This window comes from Micromesistius poutassou (assembly GCF_964030765.1).
Source record: "Micromesistius poutassou genome assembly, chromosome: 3".
Lineage (NCBI taxonomy): Eukaryota > Metazoa > Chordata > Actinopteri > Gadiformes > Gadidae > Micromesistius > Micromesistius poutassou.
Window position 1 is genome coordinate 17,856,178 of NC_140273.1, and position 20,991 is coordinate 17,877,168.

Here is a 20,991-nt window from a genome sequence, read left to right on the forward strand (position 1 = left end):
CCTCTGTAGTTGATACAGGTCCTCTAGTCCTCTACCAGGTCCTCTAGTCCACTACCAGGTCCTCTAGTCCTCTACCAGGTCCTCTAGTCCTCTGTAGTTGATACAGGTCCTCTAGTCCACTACCAGGTTCTCTACTCCACTGTAGATGACCAAACAAGTCCTCTATGTCCATCAATATAGAACTCCTCCCCCTCTTCAGAACATTGTTCTGAAGAGGGGATGTTGTTTTGGTCCATCCAAACCCCCAACTAACTAACCCTGACCCCAGCGACCCCTACTATCACACGGTCAGAGTGAACCTCTTGTGAAGATGGGAAGGTTAAATGTTTCAATTAATTGAATGCAAGGCAGCAGAGATGTAGTCAGCTGTAACCTGGATTTGATCAGAGGCCGGCTACAGTTTTTTAGACATGTGAACACATTTTTAGTTTATAAAGACCCAAACATCTTCTCTGTACTGTCTAACCCCTACCTGCTCCTTAATGACCTGTCTATGTACTGTCTGACTCTAACCCCTACCTGCTTGTTAATGACCTATCTCAGTACTGTCTAACCCCTACCTGCTCCTTAACGACTTGTCTCTTTACTGTCAAACCCCTACCTGCTCCTTAATGACCTGTCTATGTACTGTCTGACTCTAACCCCTACCTGCTTGTTAATGACCTATCTCAGTACTGTCTAACCCCTACCTGCTTCTTAATGACCTGTCTCTTTACTGTCTAACCCCTACCCGCTCCGTAGTGACATGTTCCTGTATTCACTGTCAAAAGCTACCCCTACCTGCTATTGACTAGACATTGACCAGCAGATTTGACACAAAAATATGCATGTTGACTGATTTCTGGGGTTGTTTATAGTTTAAGATATGATATTGTGGTGTTGGCATCCCTGCCTTCATTAGCATCTGGTCGCTAGAGATAAGAGTTAGTTGTGTTCTGCTTCTGGGAACAAGCAGGCTAACACACTGCTTGAGTAACTTCTGTATCAGCGGACAACACCCAGCCGGCATTAGCCTTAGATAGCTAGAGTTAGCTCTAGTTATCTACTGACAACTAGTGTCAGCTTGCGTTAGCCAACACGTATCAATGTTCTATTTAATATCTCAGGATCTAACCAATGTTTTTCCTTTCTTGTTGTATTGAACATTTTGAGTTGGTTTGAGTTAAAAGTAGAGCAAAGCACTGCCAGGGTGAGGGGTACAATTCCCACTAGCAGAGCAAGGCATTAACAAGGTCTGTATAACCTGGCATAGCCTAGCTTAGACTTCATAACATTGTTTTAGCTTAGTTTATATTAGGTAGTCTGTTCGTCCATTTCTGCAGGCGGACAAAGTATGGGATGGAGGAAGGTGATTGGTTAGTTAGTAGAGGCTCTCGACAATCCTTAATGTAGTGGCTATGTACTGTTGTACTATTGGCTGAGGAAACCAAGGATTTGATTGGCCTAGGACTACTTCATGGTCTCCATCAGTAGATGAATCACAAGATGTTTGCAATGTTTCTTTGAAGTTCTCCTTTGCTCATCTTCCTCCATGCAGATCTTCCAGGAGGATGTGGATCTGAGCATGCTCAGAGTGCTGATCGTAACCATGGTGATATTTGGGGCGGGCCAGGCGTGCAAGGCGGGTCAGGAGAACTGTTCTGTGAACAACGATGGAAAGGACTACTGTTACTCAGCCCGTATCCGCAGCACGGTCCTGCAGGGCCTGCCCTTTGGGGGCGTGCCCACCGTCCTGGCACTGGACTTCATGTGCTTCCTGGTGAGTCCTCATTGGCTGGAGACAGAGATGGGTCCTGTCTCATTACTCATCAACTACTATAACCTAACCACCATCACATGTCTAAGGCTAAAACTACTATTACTACTATAACCTAACCACCATCACATGTCTAAGTCTAAAACTACTATTACTACTATAACCTAACCACCATCACATGTCTAAGTCTAAAACTACTATTACTACTATAACCTAACCACCATCACATGTCTAAGTCTAAAACTACTATTACTACTATAACCTAACCACCATCACATGTCTAAGTCTAAAACTACTATTACTACTATAACCTAACCACTATTACATGTCTGAGTCTACAACTATAACTACTATGGTATTATAACCACTTTACACTAACCATCTGACCTTTATCACAGTTACAGTCTGCCCTTCATCACAGCTACACTGCCCTTCATCACAGCTACACTCTGTCCTTCATCACAGCTACACTCTGCCCTTCATCACAGTTACACTCTGCCCTTTATCACAGCTACACTCTGTCCTTCATCACAGCTACACTCTGCCCTTCATCACAGCTACACTCTGCCCTTCATCACAGCTACACTCTGCCCTTCATCACAGTTACACTCTGCCCTTTATCACAGCTACACTCTGCCCTTCATCTAAGCTACAGTCTGTCCTTCATCACTGTCTTTAGGAGGTAGCTTGTGAGACTGTAGTTCCATCCCCAGTAGGTCAAACGGAGGCTGTTATTTGTAGTGGTTGTGTAGTAAAGCTTAGGAAGGAGAGATGCACTTGTAAAAATGTTTATGATTTATGTGTGTATGTCCAGGTGCTCCTGTTTGTCTTCTCCATCCTGCGGAAGGTTGCCTGGGACTATGGACGGCTGGCCCTGGTCACCGACGCAGACAGGTACACGCTAGGCTACGCTACGTTACTCTGGGCTACATACACTAGGCTACGTTGATCTATAATATAAATGCATCATATTTGTTTTTAGCAGCGGTCTTTGTTTGTTTATTTTTAGTTCAGGCCTCAGTTATACTGTGTGTGTGTGTGTGTGTGTGTGTGTGTGTGTGTGTGTGTGTGTGTGTGTGTGTGTGTGTGTGTGTGTGTGTGTGTGTGTGTGTGTGTGTGTGTGGGGCTAGTCTCTCCCTGATGTTGGCATTAGCTAGCTGTTTCCGAGTGAACCACGGCGCTCACACCTCTGAGCCCAGTGCTGGCACTCCCCGGTGACAGACAATGCCTTGCTGTTGCCAAGCAACCGAGAACCTCCCATGAAAATTGGCCTTAAGGGGCTAATGCTAATGGTTCTGTGCTGGTTCTGTGTGTTAGCTTAGCACCGCAAACTGGTACAGTGTAGCATCAGACAGCTGGTTGGGTCAGTGTGTTAGCATCCTACAGATAGCAGGGTATGTGTGTTAGCATAGCGCAGTTAGGTGGTTCTGTGTTTAGCATAAAAGAGCTAGATGGCTCTGTGTGTGTTAGAGTAAGACCGTCAGACAGCCAGGTGTGAGTGTGTGTGTTACTGTAGCAACGCTAGCTGTTTCTGTGTTGGTGTAGCAACGCTAGCTGTTTGTGTGGCACCGCTAGCTGGTGCCGCTGTCAGTATTTTCTCAACTCAGTCGTCAGTACAGGACTCAGCCTGTCGACACAAAGCCTGGGAACAGCTTTACTTTGAGACAAACCAGTTTTGCACTATACAGTATTATACACTAGAACAGTGGTTCTCAAACTTCTTCTACAAGTCCACCCCCTCTAAGATATTTTTTCAGATGAGTACCCCTATCACCGGCACGAAACATTTTTGGGATAAAATAAAATAAAATAAACATAAATAATGTATATGTGGTCCATTTGGCAGTGTAAACATGAACATTAAAAGGGTACAAATACTGAGTGACATGGGCCTGTGCTTCATGCAACTGTTGGCTACTGCCTCCCCACAAAAGAAGCACAACGCCAGGGGAGGGTCAGAGCACGTAGACGTGAATCCCATTAAAATATATTCTTCCTGAAACTGTCGCCATTTAGCTCTCTTCTGGATGTGCTTTCTTTTTCACGGATTCTCCTTGTTTTCAGATTTACGTTCCCCTAGGGTTAGGCGTACCCCCATTTGAGAACCACTGCACTAGAGTATGTGTTTAACCCCACACAGTATTATGCACTAGAGGGTGTTAGGAGTAGGTTTCATACAGTAGCGTTTGTTTTGTACAGTATATATTTATAAAGGAGAGTATGTGTTAATACAGTAGAGTATGTGTTTTCTACAGTAAAGTATGCGTTTTATACAGTGGAATATGTGTTTATACAGTATTCTACGCTACACAAGGTCTGTTCGCTTTTATCAGATTATTCTGTTATATTTGTACTTAATCATATATGAATTAGTCAATGTTTGTATTCATTAAGTAATTAATGAATGAATGGGATCATTAATGGGTGGCTGTGTGTATTAATGGGTGAATGTATTATTAATGAGTGAATTCATGTATTTATGTTGAAGATGGAAGAAGCGTTTCAGCGAACTACAAGATCAGGGCTAGTATGTCAGCTTTTATTTTCATTTCTGCCTCTAACAGACCTGCTGCAACTAACGCCGGCATCAAACCTGCGCATCAAATGCGTGTGTGCATGGGTGTGTGTGTGCGGGCGCGCTTGTGTGTGGGTCTTGTGTGTTCTAATTCAGGCCTCTGGTGGTAGCGTTTCGCTTTGTGGCCTGGGTTTGGTTTTGTCGCCTGGGTCTGGTTATTAAACCTGTTTTAACCGGTTATTAGACCTGGTGAACCGCATAACTAACCGTCTCTGCTGAGTTCTTCCTCTGGTGACTAATGCTGCTGTAACTCTCCTTCCTCTATATATCTATGTATATATCTATATAGGTATATATTTATATACCTATATATTGTTATTGTGTAAATGATGTGATATTGAACATTCATCCTCATTCCAAACCCAGCCGGAGGAAAGACAGAGATGACTATGAGCCGGTGAAGAGGTAACGTGTGTCTAGCGCTGCAGTCCTCTAGCTGTGCAGCCCCTGGTGGTGATGTGAGGGAACAACATGTTAGAGCAGCGTTTTTGGCCTGCGGCTCTAAAGGGGCGTCAATGAACAAACTAAAGAATGATATCATAGGCATGTTTGGACAAAGTTAAGAACCAATGAGTTAGAAAAGCACAAGGGACAGAACAGGAGATAGCTTTAAGTTTTAGCTTGAGATACAGTTAGCTTGGAGGGTTAGCTTGGAGGGGGCTAGCTTTAAAGGGATACACCGATATATCTGTGAATTTGGCATGATTCAGACGAGTTGTTTCATTCCAGAGTTTCTGGGTTAGCATATGCTTTCCTTAAGCTGTTCTATTGACTCTCAGAGAAACAGTAGTCGAGCTGTGGTTCATGTGAGAGTAAGTTTAGTTTAGTTTTACTTTCCAAAGATTTTCAATGTGTTCTGTCGCTCTGTCTTATTCAAAACGAGTGCCAGGAACAACACAACGTGATTAAAGTATGTCTACAAACACACAGGTAATTTAGAGCTATTTTCAGGGCTGTGATACAACAGACTAGCCTCACTGTAGATGACCCAGCCAGAAGCAGCTGATAGTAACACATTGACCATTTTGGAAAGTATTTACAATTGAGTGCAAAACACTTGTCAAATGCCAACAGATATCTCGCCGTAACCTTTAAGTCTTAGGCTGGCTTTACACGACAACGCTCCCGGGTGAAACCGACAAAATATTTTATCAGATGTGCCTTTCGTTTAGACGGCAACAGCGTTTTCGGGGCTTAAAAATGCAAAAAAATGAACCCACCCTCCAGAGTGGAAATCTTAAAAACGCTCCACCGTTGCGTTTCCGTCTAAAGGGTTAACAACGCAAAAGTGTGCTCTGATCTGCTCACGCTGGCTCTCATCCCGTACGCGTTTACGTCACATCCATGTGCAGTACAGGCAAACCACAACAAACATGTCGGATTTCACACACTTTTGCGTCACCGTGTGCACACAGATTTCCACCCAAAGACGCTCGTCTAAACGCGGAATGAAAAGTGGGAACGCAACGCCACTTTGGCGGTTTGTGTTCAGATCGTTGTCGTGTAAAGCCAGCCTTAGCTTGATGAGAAGTGTGATTTTAACTTGGAGAGACTTCAAATAGAACCATGGACAGTTAGCTTAGAGAGAGCTAGATTGGAGGAGAGTTAGCTTTAAGTGTTCCCCTGTGTTGTGATCGTTGTCGTTAGTTAACACAGTGGAAGTGTGGCGTGATGTAGAACAACCTAGAGTGTGTTTCGTGTTCGTGTTGTATGACATTGATAACCTCACGCCACAACCAACGTCTGCTGCTGAGGATCCTGGGAAATGAAGTTTACAGGAAGTTGCTGGCGATTACCCTGTAGTCGTCTTTTACAGAACACACACACACACACACACACACACACACACACACACACACACACACACACACACACACACACACACACACCACACACAGTACTAAAGGATGAATGGTGCTGATGCTGCGTGTCTTTCGTCTCATCCTCTCCAGTGTTGCCTCGGCGATGCACTCAGAGACGCCGGACCGCTACGAACGGCTCACCTCCGTCTCCAGCTCGGTAGACTTCGACCAGCGAGACAATGTAATACACACACACACACACACACACACACACACACACACACACACACACACACACACACACACACACACACACACACACACACACACACACACACACACTAATCCTATGCTGAGCCCCCAGACTGAACCCCTTATCCTGTTAAACCCTCCTCCTTCCCCCCTCCCCCCTCCTCCCCCTGCACCATGTTACAGACATCACATGTGATGGACACAACATGCTAGACATAACTAGTAAGAGACACAACATTTATCACACTGATATGTAACCGACTCAAAATGTAACAGAATCAGCATGTGACATATGTAACATGTTAAAGACATAACATGTATCGAACACAACATATTACAGACCAATCATGTAATAGACAAAACAGGCAACAGACACAACACGTAACAGACTTTATTTTTCACAGGGCTTCTGCTCCTGGCTGACGGCTATCTTCAGAATAAAGTAAGTTTGTCTCTTCTTCATTCACCCTGTTCATGAAAGTTTCATGAAAAACGACAGTGTTTTTTGCTGCATAGGTGTTTTTGGCAAAATGATAATAATATTACTACAAGGGGAGGGGAGGGGCCAGAGGTGGTTTTAAAAGGGTAGACCTGGAAGAAGAACAACTTCCTGCACTCTCGAGTCATATGGGATGTCACTTCCTGCGCAGGGACGAGGAGATCCGGGAGAAGTGTGGGGAGGACGCGGTGCACTACCTGTCCTTCCAGCGGCACATCATCGGCCTGCTGGTGGTGGTGGGCGTGCTGTCGGTGGGCATCGTACTACCAGTCAACTTCTCTGGAGACCTGCTGGGTGAGTCTGACCAGTAGAGACCAGTAGAGTCCTGCTGGGTGAGTCTGACCAGTAGAGACCAGTAGAGACCTGCTGGGTGAGTCTGACCAGTAGAGACCAGTAGAGACCTGCTGGGTGAGTCTGACCAGTAGAGACCAGTAGAGACCTGCTGGGTGAGTCTGACCAGTAGAGACCAGTAGAGTCCTGCTGGGTGAGTCTGACCAGTAGAGACCAGTAGAGTCCTGCTGGGTGAGTCTGACCAGTAGAGACCAGTAGAGACCTGCTGGGTGAGTCTGACCAGTAGAGACCAGTAGAGACCTGCTGGGTGAGTCTGACCAGTAGAGACCAGTAGAGTCCTGCTGGGTGAGTCTGACCAGTAGAGACCAGTAGAGACCTGCTGGGTGAGTCTGACCAGTAGAGACCTGCTGGGTGAGTCTGACCAGTAGAGACCAGTAGAGTCCTGCTGGGTGAGTCTGACCAGTAGAGACCAGTAGAGACCTGCTGGGTGAGTCTGACCAGTAGAGGCCAGTTGAAGACAGAAGAGTGGAGATATTAGAGACCAGATGAGCTCAGTAGAGACAGGTACAGACCGGTAAAGGACAGTAGAAGTTGAGAGTCCAGAAGACGTCTCTTTAGACCAGTAGATGTTACAGGGACTGTAGAGGCCAGTAGAGGTCATTAGAGACCATAAGTCGTCAGTACAGTAGAGGAAGCAGTCACCAGTGAAGGTCGGTAGAGGGAGGTGTAATGCTAGCTACCCTCTCCATGTGTACCTACGTATCCTAGGAGATCCTGAGAGGCTGGATCCTCTCGCATGGATCTGCCTCAGGTACTGAAACGCCTTCTGAACCCCGTCCTCCCCTCGTGTGATGATCAGGGACATCGTGTGATTGGCTGTCCAGCCCCGACTGTGTTGAGAAACAATGATGTCACACGGCTCTTCTTTTCTCCCATTGGTCCTCTTGTGTTTAGTCAGAATTATCACTAAAGAAGGATTGCTAAACGGAGGGGCGCCAAGAGCCCCTTCCAAGGAAGGTAACCAGACTAGTCTAGAACCCTTGTTTCTGACTGTGTTTGACAGTAGGACCAGACTGTGGAGACCCTAGGTTAGTGTTTATTGGAGTGTGTATACCCAACACCGCGACCATGTATACACGGCCACTAAACTCAATGTGTTAGGATCTCTGGTTTGGTGTAACGTTGTCCCTGTCACCAGATGTGTTGCCTTCGTAGTTTTAGTGAAGATCACCCACCGTGCTCATGGATCTGCTGAGTCTGACCAGTAGAGACCAGTAGAGACCTGCTGGGTGAGTCTGACCAGTAGAGACCTGCTGGGTGAGTCTGACCAGTAGAGACCTGCTGGGTGAGTCTGACCAGTAGAGGCCAGTTGAAAGCAGAAGAGATATTAGAGTCCAGTAGAGAGGTCAGTAGAGACAGGTACAGACAGGTAAAGGACAGTAGAAATCGAGAGTCCAGAAGAGGTTGCTTCAGACCAGTAGATGTTACAGGGACCAGCAGAGGTAGAGGGAGGTGTAATGCTAGCTACACCCTCGACTACGTATCCTAGGAGATCCTCAGAGCCTGGATCTCATGGATCTCCCATGGATCTGCCTCAGGTACTGAAACGCCTTCTGAACCCCGTCCTCCCCCCCCCTGTGATTATCAGGGACATTGTGTGTTGTGATTGGCTGTCCAGCCAGACTGTGTTGAGGAACAATGATGTCACAGGGCTCTTCCTTTCTCCCATTGGTCCTCTTGTGTTTAGTCAGAATTATCACTAAAGAAGGATTCCTAATTGGAGGGGTGCCAAGAGGTAGGAAGGTAACCAGACTAGACTAGAACCCTTGTTTCTGTCTGTAGACGTTTTTACACTGCCAAATATGCCCGTCTTATGCACGCCTTTTTCTCGGCATGGTCCGCGCGTTTACACTGCCCGAGGTAAATTGCCTGCTTAAGCTAGCAAGGGGGGGGGGGGGGGGCTTGGGTAGGTGTTGCTGCAGTGTCTGTACAACAGAGACAACGTAGCGATATCAACATGAGGAGTTCTAACTGGAGAGACGGTGAAATCCGTGAGCTGCTGACCATCATGGGAGAGAAGGTGATGCAGTCGCATTTAACGAAGACGGGGAAAGATGGTGGGATCTACAAGAAAGACGCAGAGGAACTTTCCTTACAAATAGGAAAGGCAGTGCAAGGATAAAGGATAAAATATAAATATATATATATATAAATATAAATATAAATATAAAAATATAAATAATATGTTGGCGTTTCTGCACTTGTAAATAGTTAATCATGTTTGTAGCATACACTCAGACGTGAACTCATTCTTGCATGAGGGTGTCTTCATTCATAAAAAATTAAAAACATTCGGGAGTATGCAAATTATTCTAAAGAGGTCTAGACTCTGTGTGTAGCCCCGCCTTCTCCAGTGAACCAAGAAAGCCGGCGCTGTGACGAACGAGGGATTTTAACCCCTCGGTTTCACACAGGCAATACAGTGAAATTGCCGGGCATGCCAAGCCGCAACCGAACCGGCTTGGCAGTGTAAAAAGGCCTTGTGTTTGACAGTAGGACCAGACTGTGGAGACCATAGCTTAGTGTTTATTGGTTGGTTTATTAGTTTTTATGGTCACAACACCGCGACCATGTATACACTGCCACTAAACTCAATGTGTTCAGATCTCCGGTTTGGTGTAACGTTGTCCCTGTCACCAGATGTGTTGCCTTTGTAGTTTTAATGAACATCACCCACCGTGCTCTTGTTCATGGATCTGCTGAGGCAGCTTGTGTCCTGTGGTTACCTTCACCCCATTCATTCCCATTTGACTTCCAACAGAAAACAACGCTTATAGCTTTGGGAGGACCACGATCGCCAACCTGAAGTCTGGGTAAGCTCTATTCCTTTGTATCTCTATCTAATCTCTGCGAGCCACTACTTTCTATCAAACACACAGTTAGGAGTCCCACGACCAACTGAAATGTTAAGCACAAGAGTTCCTATACGAAGTTTCTATACTCACCAGCAGTGGATAAATCCAACAGCCTTCTTAAAGACAAATGTAAATGTAGGTTTAGTAGTCTAATTGCTATCTGAAAAACCAACCTTATTACAAGTTACTAGTTACTAACTAGTGCTTGATGTCTCGTCAGAACCAACCTTATTACTAGTAACGAGTGACTAACTAGTACTTGATGTCTCCTCGGGACCAATCTTATTATTAGTTTCTAACTAGTACTTGATGTCTCCTCAGGACCAACCGTATTACTAGTTACTAGTTACTAACTAGTGCTTGATGTCTCTTCAGAACCAACCTTATGACTAGTAACGAGTGACTAACTAGTATTTGATGTCTCCTCAGGACCAACCATATTACTAGTTACTAGTTACTAACTAGTAGTTGATGTCTCCTCAGGAGCAACCTTATTACTAGTTACTATTTACTAACTATTGCTTGATGTCTCCTTGGGACCAATCTACTAGTTACTAGTTACTAACTAGAACTTGATGTATCCTCAGGACTAACCTGCTGTGGCTCCACACGTCGTTCGCCTTCATGTATCTTCTGCTGACCGTCTACAGCATGAGGAGACACACGTCCAAGATGCACTACAAAGAGGATGACCTGGTGGGTGCTACTGCAGTACTACAGTTCAGTACCACAGTACAGTACTACAGTACTCTAGAGACAGTACACTAAGGCAGAATATCAATACACAGAGCTACTAGTCAGTACACCCTACTGCCTACTAAAATAGATATGAATGTTAACTAGATATGAATGGGAACTGGATATGAACATGAACTGAAAATTAATATGAATATGAACTAGATATCAATATGAACTAGATATTAATATGAACTGGATATAAATATATTACCTAGATATGCATATGAACTGGATATGAATGTTAACCAGATATGAATGTGAACTTGAAATGAAGATAAGGCAGATATGATTATTAACTGAAAATTCCTGATGACATAATATGATGTGATCTTGCAGGTGAAACGCACTTTATTTATCAACGGAATCTCCAAGTACGCAGAGGAGAGCCAGATCAAGCAGCACTTTGAGTGAGTGGGAGCCTTCTGGAGGAGAAGTGTGGACCCAGGTCTTCTGAACTCTCCCATGTTGCTCATTTAGTTACATAATATAGAATGGAACAATACACACCCAATATGCTAATACATGTCATAGAGTAATAACTAGTACAGAACTAGTAAGAAACACCACAGTTCTAAATGTTCCAAAGTAATGCACTTTCTGAACCTGAAGTTCACGCGGTCAACAGATTTGCAACAGATTCAGTCTCCACGTAGAGTCGTATTATTATACCAGAGAGGTACGGTAGTATTACTGCTGTCCCCAGGCTGACCCAGGTTCTGTTGGTTTCCAGACAAGCGTATGAGAACTGCACGGTTCTGGAGGCCCGGATCTGCTACAACGTGGCCAAACTCATGTCTCTCAATGCTGAACGGTACTACAACTCCCATCACGCACCTGGTCTTCAGCAATCACACGCATACATATGTCTTGGTACAGAGATGGATGACGGATGAATGATGGATGGATGATATATGATGTCAGGTCAGATGATGGATGGATGAACACAGTAATTATAACTGATGAATGAAGAATGCATGCTCAAAGTGACTGTGTAGTGGGTCGTTCAATGTGTGTGCTTGTACCCCTGTGTGTGTGTGTGTGTGTGTGTGTGTGTGTGTGTGTGTGTGTGTGTGTGTGTGTGTGTGTGTGTGTGTGTGTGTGTGTGTGTGTGTGTGTGTGTGTGTGTGTAGGAAGAAGACGGAGAGAAGTAAGAAGTTCTTCACCGACCTGATGGCCAAGGAGCACATGCCCACCATGATCAACCCCAAGCCCTGCGGACACCTGTGCTGCTGCACCATCACGGGCTGTGAGGAGGTACACACACACACACACACACACACACACACACACACACACACACACACACACACACACATATAAACAGAAGAACACACGCAGACACTTAAACACGCACGTACACACACACACACACCTACACATCACCCACATGTCTAGACACAAACTCACAAACAAACCAAATCTAGAAACTCACACACACACACACACACACACACACACACACACACACACACACACACACACACACACACACACACACACACACAGACAGACACACACACATCTACACACCACATACGCTATTAGGTAGTGTTGAATGCTTAGCTGTAGTTTCCCTCATCACGTGGGAGAGGGAAGGGAGGTGTGTGTGTGTGTGTGTGTGTGTGTGTGTGTATGTGTGTCAATAAGGAGGAGGTATAAGTGTGTGTGTGTGTGTGTGTGTGTGTGTGTGTGTGTGTGTCCATCAGGAGGAGGCGGTGAGCTACTACACCAAGAGGGAGTCCAAGCTGAAGGAGGAGTACAGGAAGGAGAAGGAGAAGGTCAACACCAAGCCTCTCGGCATGGCCTTCGTCACGTTCCAGAACGAAGCCATGACTGCCATGTGAGTACCCGCTATAACATGACCATAACATGACCGCCATGTGAGTACCCGCTATAACATGACCATCACATGACCGCCATGTGAGTACCTGTTATAACATGACCATAACATGACCACCATGTGAGTACCCACCATAGCATGACCATAACATGACAGCCAATGTTAGTACCAACTTTAACATGACCATAACATGACCACCATGCGAGTATCCGCTATAACATGACCATAACATGACCGCCAATGTTAGTACTGACTATAACATGACCATTTGAGTACTCACCTTGACATGACCTCCATGTTAGTATGCCCCATAAACTGACCCCCATGTTAGTACTCACCATAACCTGACCTCCATGTTAGTACTCACTATAACCTAACCTCCATGTTAGTACTCACCATAACCTGACCTCCATGTTAGTACTCACTATAACCTAACCTCCATGTTAGTACTCACCATAACCTGACCTCCATGTTAGTACTCACCATAACCTGACCCCCATGTTAGTACTCACCATAACATGACGGCCATGTGTGTGCAGCATCCTGAAGGACTTCAACGCGTGCCAGGTGCAGGGCTGTCACTGCCGCCAGGAGCCCCGCTCCTCCACCTGCAGCGAGAGCCTCCACGTGTACAAGTGGAGCGTCAGCTACGCCCCAGACCCCCAGAACGTCCGCTGGTACGGCCCGCACTATCACCGTCCCTGGTCGATACTGTGTTCTACTGGTTAACTGTTCTACTGGTTAATACTGTTCTACTGGTTAACACTGTGTTCTACTGGTTAATACTCTGTTCTACTGGTTAACTCTGTTCTACTGGTTAACACTGTTCTACTGGTTAATACTCTGTTCTACTGGTTAACTCTGTTCTACTGGTTAACTCTGTTCTACTGGTTAACTCTGTGTTCTACTGGTTAACACTGTTCTACTGGTTAATACTGTGTTCTACTGGTTAACTGTGTTCTACTGGTTAACACTGTTCTACTGGTTAACTCTGTGTTCTACTGGTTAACTCTGTTCTACTGGTTAACACTGTTCTACTGGTTAACTCTGTTCTACTGGTTAATACTGTGTTCTACTGGTTAACTCTGTTCTACTGGTTAACTCTGTGTTCTACTGGTTAACACTGTTCTACTGGTTAACTCTGTTCTACTGGTTAACTCTGTTCTACTGGTTAACACTGTTCTACTGGTTAACTCTGTGTTCTACTGGTTAACCCTGTTCTACTGGTTAACACTGTGTTCTACTGGTTAACTCTGTTCTACTGGTTAACTCTGTGTTCTACTGGTTAACTCTGTTCTACTGGTTAACACTGTGTTCTACTGGTTAACTCTGTTCTACTGGTTAACTCTGTGTATTTGGTTTGCAGGGAACATCTGTCTCTAGGGGGGATCTCTTGGTGGATCCGCTGCTTCATCATCAACTGCATCCTCTTCCTCCTCCTCTTCTTCCTCACCACCCCCGCAATAATTATCTCCACCATGGACAAGTTCAACGTCACGAAGCCAGTCGAGTACCTCAACGTAAGCTCCCTTCTAGCTGTCTAGCCCCTAGCCCTATAACCCTAGACCTATGACTTAGCCCCATAACCCCAGCCCTATAACCCTAGACCTATGACTTAGCCCCATAACCCCAGCCCTATAACCCTAGACCTATGACTTAGCCCCATAACCCCAGCCCTATAACCCTAGACCTATGACTTAGCCCCATAACCCCAGCCCTATAACCCTAGACCTATGACTTAGCCCCATAACCCCAGCCCTATAACCCCAGCCCTATAACCCTAGACCTATGACTCCTAGCCCCATAACCCTAGACCTATAACCTAGCCCTATAACCTAGCCCTATGACTCCTATATTCTTGTTATTATAATATTGTTGTATGTTGTATGTATGTATTAGTGTCATGTTATTTATTAATGTTATTCTCATGTTGTTTACGTTATTATATTCCAGAACCCCATCGTGACCCAGTTCTTCCCCACCTTGCTCCTCTGGGCCTTCTCCTCCCTGCTCCCCACCATCGTCTACTACTCCGCCTTCTTCGAAGCCCATTGGACCAGGTACGGGCCAATCAGCTGCCAGACAGCCAGCAGGTGGCGGGTGCCCGGTGGTGACCACAGAGTGACCCTGTGTTTCCTTCCTCAGGTCGGGGGAGAACAGAACCACCATGCACAAGTGTTACACCTTCCTCATCTTCATGGTCCTTCTACTGCCCTCCCTAGGGCTGAGCAGGTAGATGCTCTCCTAGCCTCTCTCCTCCTCTCCTCTCCTCCTCTCCTCTCCTCCCCTCTCTTCCTCTCTCCTCCTCTCCTCCCCTCTCCTCCTCTCCTCTCCTCCCCTCTCTTCCTCTCTCCTCCTCTCCTCCCCTCTTCTCCTCTCTGCTCCTCCCTTCTCTTCCTCTCTCCTCCTCTCCTCTCCTCCCCTCTCTTCCTCTCTCCTAACAATGTGTGTGTTCTTTCTCCTCACCGTGTGTGTGTGTGTGTGGTCTCCTCCTCTCTCCTCACCATGTGTCTTGTTCTCCTCAGCCTGGATGTGTTTTTCCGCTGGCTGTTTGATAAGAAGTTCCTGGCCGATGCCACCGTCAGGTTTGAGTAAGTTCTGGAAACTCTTTACCATCATAGCCAGACCCCCTGCTGGGTCAGGATGACCCGTACCTAGCAGTGACGTGTGTGTAGGTGTGTACTAACGTGTGACGTGTGTGTAGGGGTGGTGCCTAACGTGTGACGTGTGTGCAGGGGTGTACTAACGTGTGACGTGTGTAGGTGTGTTGCGTGACGTGTGACGCGTGTCTTGCCTAACGCGTGACCTGTGTGTGTAGGTGTGTGTTCCTGCCTGACAACGGGGCGTTCTTCGTGAACTACGTGATTGCGTCGGCGTTCATCGGTAACGCCATGGACCTGCTCCGCATCCCGGGCCTCCTGATGTACATGATCCGCCTGCTGATGGCCCGATCGGCCGCCGACCGCCGCAACGTCAAGAGAGTAGGGGGCTCGCTCGCTCGCTCTCTCTCTCTCTCTTTCTCTTTCTCTTTCTCTTTCTCTTTCTCTTTCTCTTTCTCTCTCTCTCTCTCTCTCTCTCTCTCTCTCTCTCTCTCTCTCTCTCTCTCTCTCTTTCTCCGTCTCTCTCTTCCTCTGTCTCTCTACTACATCTGTGTCTCTCTCTCTACTTCATCTCTGTGTTTCTCTCTCTCTCTCTCTCTCTCTCTCTCTCTCTCTCTCTCTCTCTCTGACTACCTCTGTATGTCTCTCTCCCCAGCACCAGGCCTATGAGTTCCAGTTTGGTGCAGCGTACGCCTGGATGATGAACGTCTTCACCGTGGTGATGGCCTACAGCATCACCTGCCCCATCATCGTCCCCTTCGGTAAGGGAGTAACATGTTACATGACATATAACATGACACATAACATGACATATATAGTAGTGAGCAGTAGGGAATATATAAGAAAGTAGCACTACAGTATTATACTGTAGTGCTGCAGTACAACACAGCAGTACTGTAGTATAATACAGCAGTGCTACGGTATAACACAGCAGTACTACGGTCAATAACAGTAGTACTGCACTACAATTCAGCAGTGCTACAGCAGAATAAAGCAGTACTATAGTGAAACACAGCAGTACTATAGTACAACACAGCAGTACTGCAGTATAATACGGTATACTACAGCAGTGCTGCCTCCCTCAGGTCTCATGTACATGCTGCTGAAGCACCTGGTGGACCGCTACAACATGTACTACGCCTACCTGCCCTCCAAGCTGGACAAGAAGATCCACTCCAGCGCCGTCACCCAGGTGGTGGCCGCCCCCATCCTCTGCCTCTTCTGGCTGCTCTTCTTCTCCACCGTCCGCACAGGTAGGGCCCCCAGGGCTCCAGGTCTAGAGGTAGGGCCCCCAGGGCTCCAGGTCTAGAGGTAGGGCCCCCAGGTCTAGAGGTAGGGCCCCCAGGGCTCCAGGTCTAGAGGTAGGGCTCCCAGGTCTAGAGGTAGGGCCCCCAGGTCTAGAAGTAGGGCCCCCAGGGCTCCAGGTCTACAGGTAGGGCCCCGAGGTCTAGAGGTAGGGCCCCCAGGTCTAGAGGTAGGCCCCAGGCCCCGGGTTTAGAGGTAGGCTCCGGTCAGCGATTGAAACAAAGGGTACGGGTTCTTAGTCACCTGACACAATGTGATGCTAGTTTTAGACTGCTGTGTCGCCGTGGCTACACACTAAGCTGCCGCTAACCTCTGCAGGTTTCGTGACGCCCACCTCCATGTTCACCCTGGTGGTCCTGATCGTCACCATCGTGGTCTGTCTGTCCCACGTCTGCTTCGGGCACTTCAAGTACCTCAGTGCCCACAACTACAAGGTAGCCCCCTGACCTGCGCTACACACACCAGCCTCCGTCAGTGAATGAATCAGTCTAGGGGTCTTACTCTGCCTCGCACACCCCCGCCCCCCCCCCCCCCCCCCCAGATCGACACGAAGGAGAGCGAAGTCGACGTGGTGGAGAACGGCCGTCCAGCAAGACCCACCTCGTCTCCATCCAGTAAAGCTCAGGTGAGGAACCACCGCCACCTGCACCTGGTCCACCTGTCCCTCCTGATTTACCTGTAAACCAGGAAGGACAGGTCTCACCTGGTCCACCTGGTCTCACCTGGTCTCAGTCCCGGTCCTGGTGTATTATTTAGAAAGGTTTCTCAAAGGTTGTCTGTTCTACAAGTTGTCGACATCTCCGCATTTTGAGCTTAAACCCCTGGACCTGTGTGTGTGTATCTGTGTGTGCACGTGTGCGTGTGTGTGTGTGTGTGTGTGCGTGTGCGTGTGTGTGTGTGTGTGTGCAGCAGCAGATGTACATCGCCCACGTGCTGCAGGAGGAGGGAGGCGCGGGAGCAGCCGAGGAGGACCGCAGCTCCTCCCAGGACGAGGAGCTGATGAACGGGGGGAACATCAATGAGGCTGACTTCCTGTCCGGGGAGGACAGCCTCATCGCCAACGAGGTCCGCCAATAGCAGCAGCCACTGAGGACGAGGGGGCGGGGCCACCGGGAGAGAGAGAGAGAGAGAGAGAGCGAGAGAGAGAGAGAGAGAGAGAGAGAGAGAGAGGGGACGAGAAGCTCACTCTCTCATCTGATCTCTACATGACCTCCTCAGCGCTCCGTCTCCGTTTCACAAACATTAGATAGACACTACAGCACTGGTACACGCACACTTTTACACACACACACACACACACACACACACACACACACCAAACACATACTTTCTCACACACACACACACACACACACACACACACACACACACACACACACACACAAAAACACACATTTTTACACACACACACACACACACACACACGAATACACCCTTGCACAAACACGGACACACACTGTACACACGCACACACGCACAGTCTTTTACTTACTGACACACACACACACACACTATGCTACTTACCACACAAACACACTCTGTTACAGTCTCTCTCCAGCGCCCCACAGAACACACCCCTCTTCGGAAGCATTGTAACTCATTAGCATGATAGGCCCCTCCCCCTCGCCGCTGTACATAACCACGAGCCAGAGGTTGTTCTGTTTGTTTTGCCGTGGGGTCGGAGGTCCGGGGTCAGGCTTGTTGCTTCATGCGTTGCCGGGTCAGCCAAGGTCCGAACTTGTGATCCTAGAAGAGACTAAAACAAGCCCCTCCTCCTCCAGACACTAGCCCCTCCTACATCTCCCAGAAGGCATTGCAGCCCATTGCATCCCGATTTGCCCTTTGGTCTCAAAAAGCCCCGCCCATACGCTTCCTGTTGACGTCACTGTGGTTCAGTGGCCAATCAACCGGCTCCTCTCTGAGAGAGAGAGAGAGAGAGAGAGAGAGAGAGAGAGAGAGAGAGAGAGAGAGAGAGAGAGAGAGAGAGAGAGAGAGAGAGAGAGAGAGAGAGAGAGAGAGAGAGAGAGAGAGAGAGAGAGAGAGAGAGAGAGAGAGAGAGATACCTCTTTGATCCTACTGGAGATGCTGTCCTGTGATTGGAGGAGCCCAGCCGATCCCATGTGTCTCTGTTCTCCGTGTGAAGGATCAACATGTGGTATAACATTCACATTGACCTGTTAGAGCACAAGACTCGTTGTTAGATTAACCATAAACTATACAGGGAATAAGTACATTTATAAAAGGCTCACAAGCTCTTAATCCACTCACATCCGATCCGTCTGAAACTCCCCAGACCTCCAATTGGGAAACAAAGCTGGGAGGTGAGGTTAGCACGTTCCCACTGGAAGAATGGGACTACAGGACCTGGTCATGGCGGCCTTCATTCATTCACCCGGCGGCCATCTTGGTTCTAAGTGCTCTGGTACTCCTCTGTGAATGAGACTCGCAGGGTTTTAGTTCTCATAGTAGAATCATAACACTGCTGATTACACCTTGTTTGCACTCTTATTGTTCAAAATGCTTAAGTATAGAAAACCCTTTTTTAGAAGAGCTATGTTCCACGTGTCCTCCCCTATAACCGCAGAGCAGAGAGCAGAACTCCAGATGTTTAGAGGTGAACCTCCAGATGAAAAGAGGTGAAACTGGATGGGTAAACTCCAGATGTTTAGAGGTGAACCTCCAGATGTTTAGAGGTGAACCTCCAGATGTTCAGAGGTGAACCTCCAGATGTTCAGAGGTGAACCTCCAGATGTTTAGAGGTGAACTCCAGATGTTTAGAGGTGAACCTCCAGATGTTTAGAGGTGAACCTCCAGATGTTTAGAGGTGAACCTCCAGATGTTTAGAGGTGAACCTCCAGATGTTTAGAGGTGAACCTCCAGATGTTCAGAGGTGAACTTCCAGATGGTGAAACCCTTAATGTTTCGAGGTGAAACGCTGGGTCTGGCTGAACCAATGACATTGCTTGGTCCATCAGAGGCGATGTCAGAGTGTAATCAAAGTAGTGATGGGGTCGTCATGGATGGGGGAGTGGTGTTGTTGGGTGGGGTTATGTAAATGAGCGGGGTGGGTTGTGAGCTGATCTTGGGTTTGCCGTGGTAACTGCGTTCCTTAGTTTGAGCCCTTTCTTGGCTTCTCCTGCTGTAGTTACCATGGTAACACCTTTCTCCTCCTGAATGACTTGGCTACTGACGTAGAGGGGATGGGCGGGGTTATGTAAATTAGTGAATTACACTGAACAATGCAGATGAGATGCTAAATGTGAACGGCTGGTTTTTCAGATCATTGCAATAAAAAAACGCTTCTAGCAACACATTCTCTTAGAGCAGCCTCCCCAGTCAGTCTCAGGTGTGTTTACATCACTTTATTCTCCTCATGTCCGTCTGTAGCGTTTTGTCTTACGTGTGGCTGTTTGATACGGAGCTAGACTATGAAAGCTGTAGCCACGCCCCCACCACGGTCCAATAAGTGTAATAAAGTGAAACTACGTTGGGGAGCGCTGGGAAACTGCTTCTGAGAAGCTTCCCTCCTGCAGAGCGTGGCTACATGCTGGAGAATGGAGCGTTCCTGTGTCAAACCTTTTCTATTCCACGTCGTCTGAACCGCCTTGGCACACCGGTGCTGGTCTGGACCGGTCTAGTCTAGTCGCTGGGTGGTTGGTTAGAGGGTGTGGTCTAACTACTGGGCGGGTGGTTCTATATATATTGGTGGGTTGCCCCTGGAGGCGTAACGCAGGACTGCGTGAAGGGGCGTGGACATATTTTGTAAAGCTATGTTGAACAGTGTTTGATACCGAACATGTGTTGATGAAATGTTGATAGCTGTTGTAACATGTAATATACTGACCGGTTTCTCTTAGTCCTTAACTTTTTTTTATTGTTGCTTAAGATATTTAATTTATGAACAGAATGTGAACTTAAAGATGAATTAGTGTGAAACATAATGGGATAGGGAACTGTTGGCTTAAAGCTTGGGGTTGGATGTGAATAAAACACCATGTATATACAGCCATCAGACTGCACTGTTGCTCATACTAACATGTCCTAGAGATGTAGTCCACGTCTCCAACACTGGGGGCGCTGTGTATGAGTATAGCGCCACCATAACCCTTTTGGCTTTCTACTCTACAGTCCGAGACTAACTCTGACCCTAACCCTGAACCCACCCCAACCCTGATCCTGACCCTAACCTGACCCTGAACCCTGACCCTAACCTGATCCTAACCCTGATCCTAACCCTGACCCTGACCTGACCCTAACCCTGATCCTAACCCTGACCCTGAACCCTGATCCTAACCCTGACCCTGAACCCTGACCCTAACCCTGATCCTAACCCTGACCCTAACCTGACCCTGACCTGACCCTAACCCTGACTCTAACCTGACCACACCAACCCTGACCCCTGACCCCTACCCTAACCC

At 47.3% G+C, this 20,991-nt stretch overlaps 1 protein-coding gene across 5 annotated transcripts in view; it reads left to right on the top strand.

The window, feature by feature from the left end:
* The window catches only part of LOC311340652 (CSC1-like protein 2), a gene marked incomplete at its 5' end in the record, with an annotated part of 21,096 nt that extends 1,443 nt beyond the window's left edge, over positions 1-19,653 (top strand). Inside the window, 24 exons of one of the 5 annotated variants that reach the window (XM_084465520.1) lie at positions 1,211-1,232; positions 1,538-1,759; positions 2,571-2,650; positions 4,245-4,283; positions 6,284-6,374; positions 6,790-6,827; positions 7,036-7,178; positions 9,997-10,048; positions 10,678-10,786; positions 11,165-11,235; positions 11,559-11,639; positions 11,959-12,082; positions 12,535-12,668; positions 13,208-13,345; positions 14,035-14,188; positions 14,622-14,728; positions 14,814-14,900; positions 15,194-15,259; positions 15,487-15,649; positions 15,924-16,029; positions 16,354-16,521; positions 16,892-17,007; positions 17,115-17,198; positions 17,483-19,653. In XM_084465520.1, the coding sequence (XP_084321646.1) occupies positions 1,565-1,759; positions 2,571-2,650; positions 4,245-4,283; positions 6,284-6,374; positions 6,790-6,827; positions 7,036-7,178; positions 9,997-10,048; positions 10,678-10,786; positions 11,165-11,235; positions 11,559-11,639; positions 11,959-12,082; positions 12,535-12,668; positions 13,208-13,345; positions 14,035-14,188; positions 14,622-14,728; positions 14,814-14,900; positions 15,194-15,259; positions 15,487-15,649; positions 15,924-16,029; positions 16,354-16,521; positions 16,892-17,007; positions 17,115-17,198; positions 17,483-17,650 (2,514 nt within the window). In that variant the 3' untranslated portion in view covers positions 17,651-19,653. Of the gene's footprint in view, positions 1-1,210; positions 1,233-1,531; positions 1,760-2,570; positions 2,651-4,244; positions 4,284-6,283; positions 6,375-6,789; positions 6,828-7,035; positions 7,179-9,996; positions 10,049-10,677; positions 10,787-11,164; positions 11,236-11,558; positions 11,640-11,958; positions 12,083-12,534; positions 12,669-13,207; positions 13,346-14,034; positions 14,189-14,621; positions 14,729-14,813; positions 14,901-15,193; positions 15,260-15,486; positions 15,650-15,923; positions 16,030-16,353; positions 16,522-16,891; positions 17,008-17,114; positions 17,199-17,482 lie in introns of those variants that run through there. The other 4 variants (XM_084465519.1, XM_084465517.1, XM_084465518.1 and 1 more) reach the window with 4 other exon arrangements.
* Positions 19,654-20,991: the final 1,338 nt, after the last annotated feature.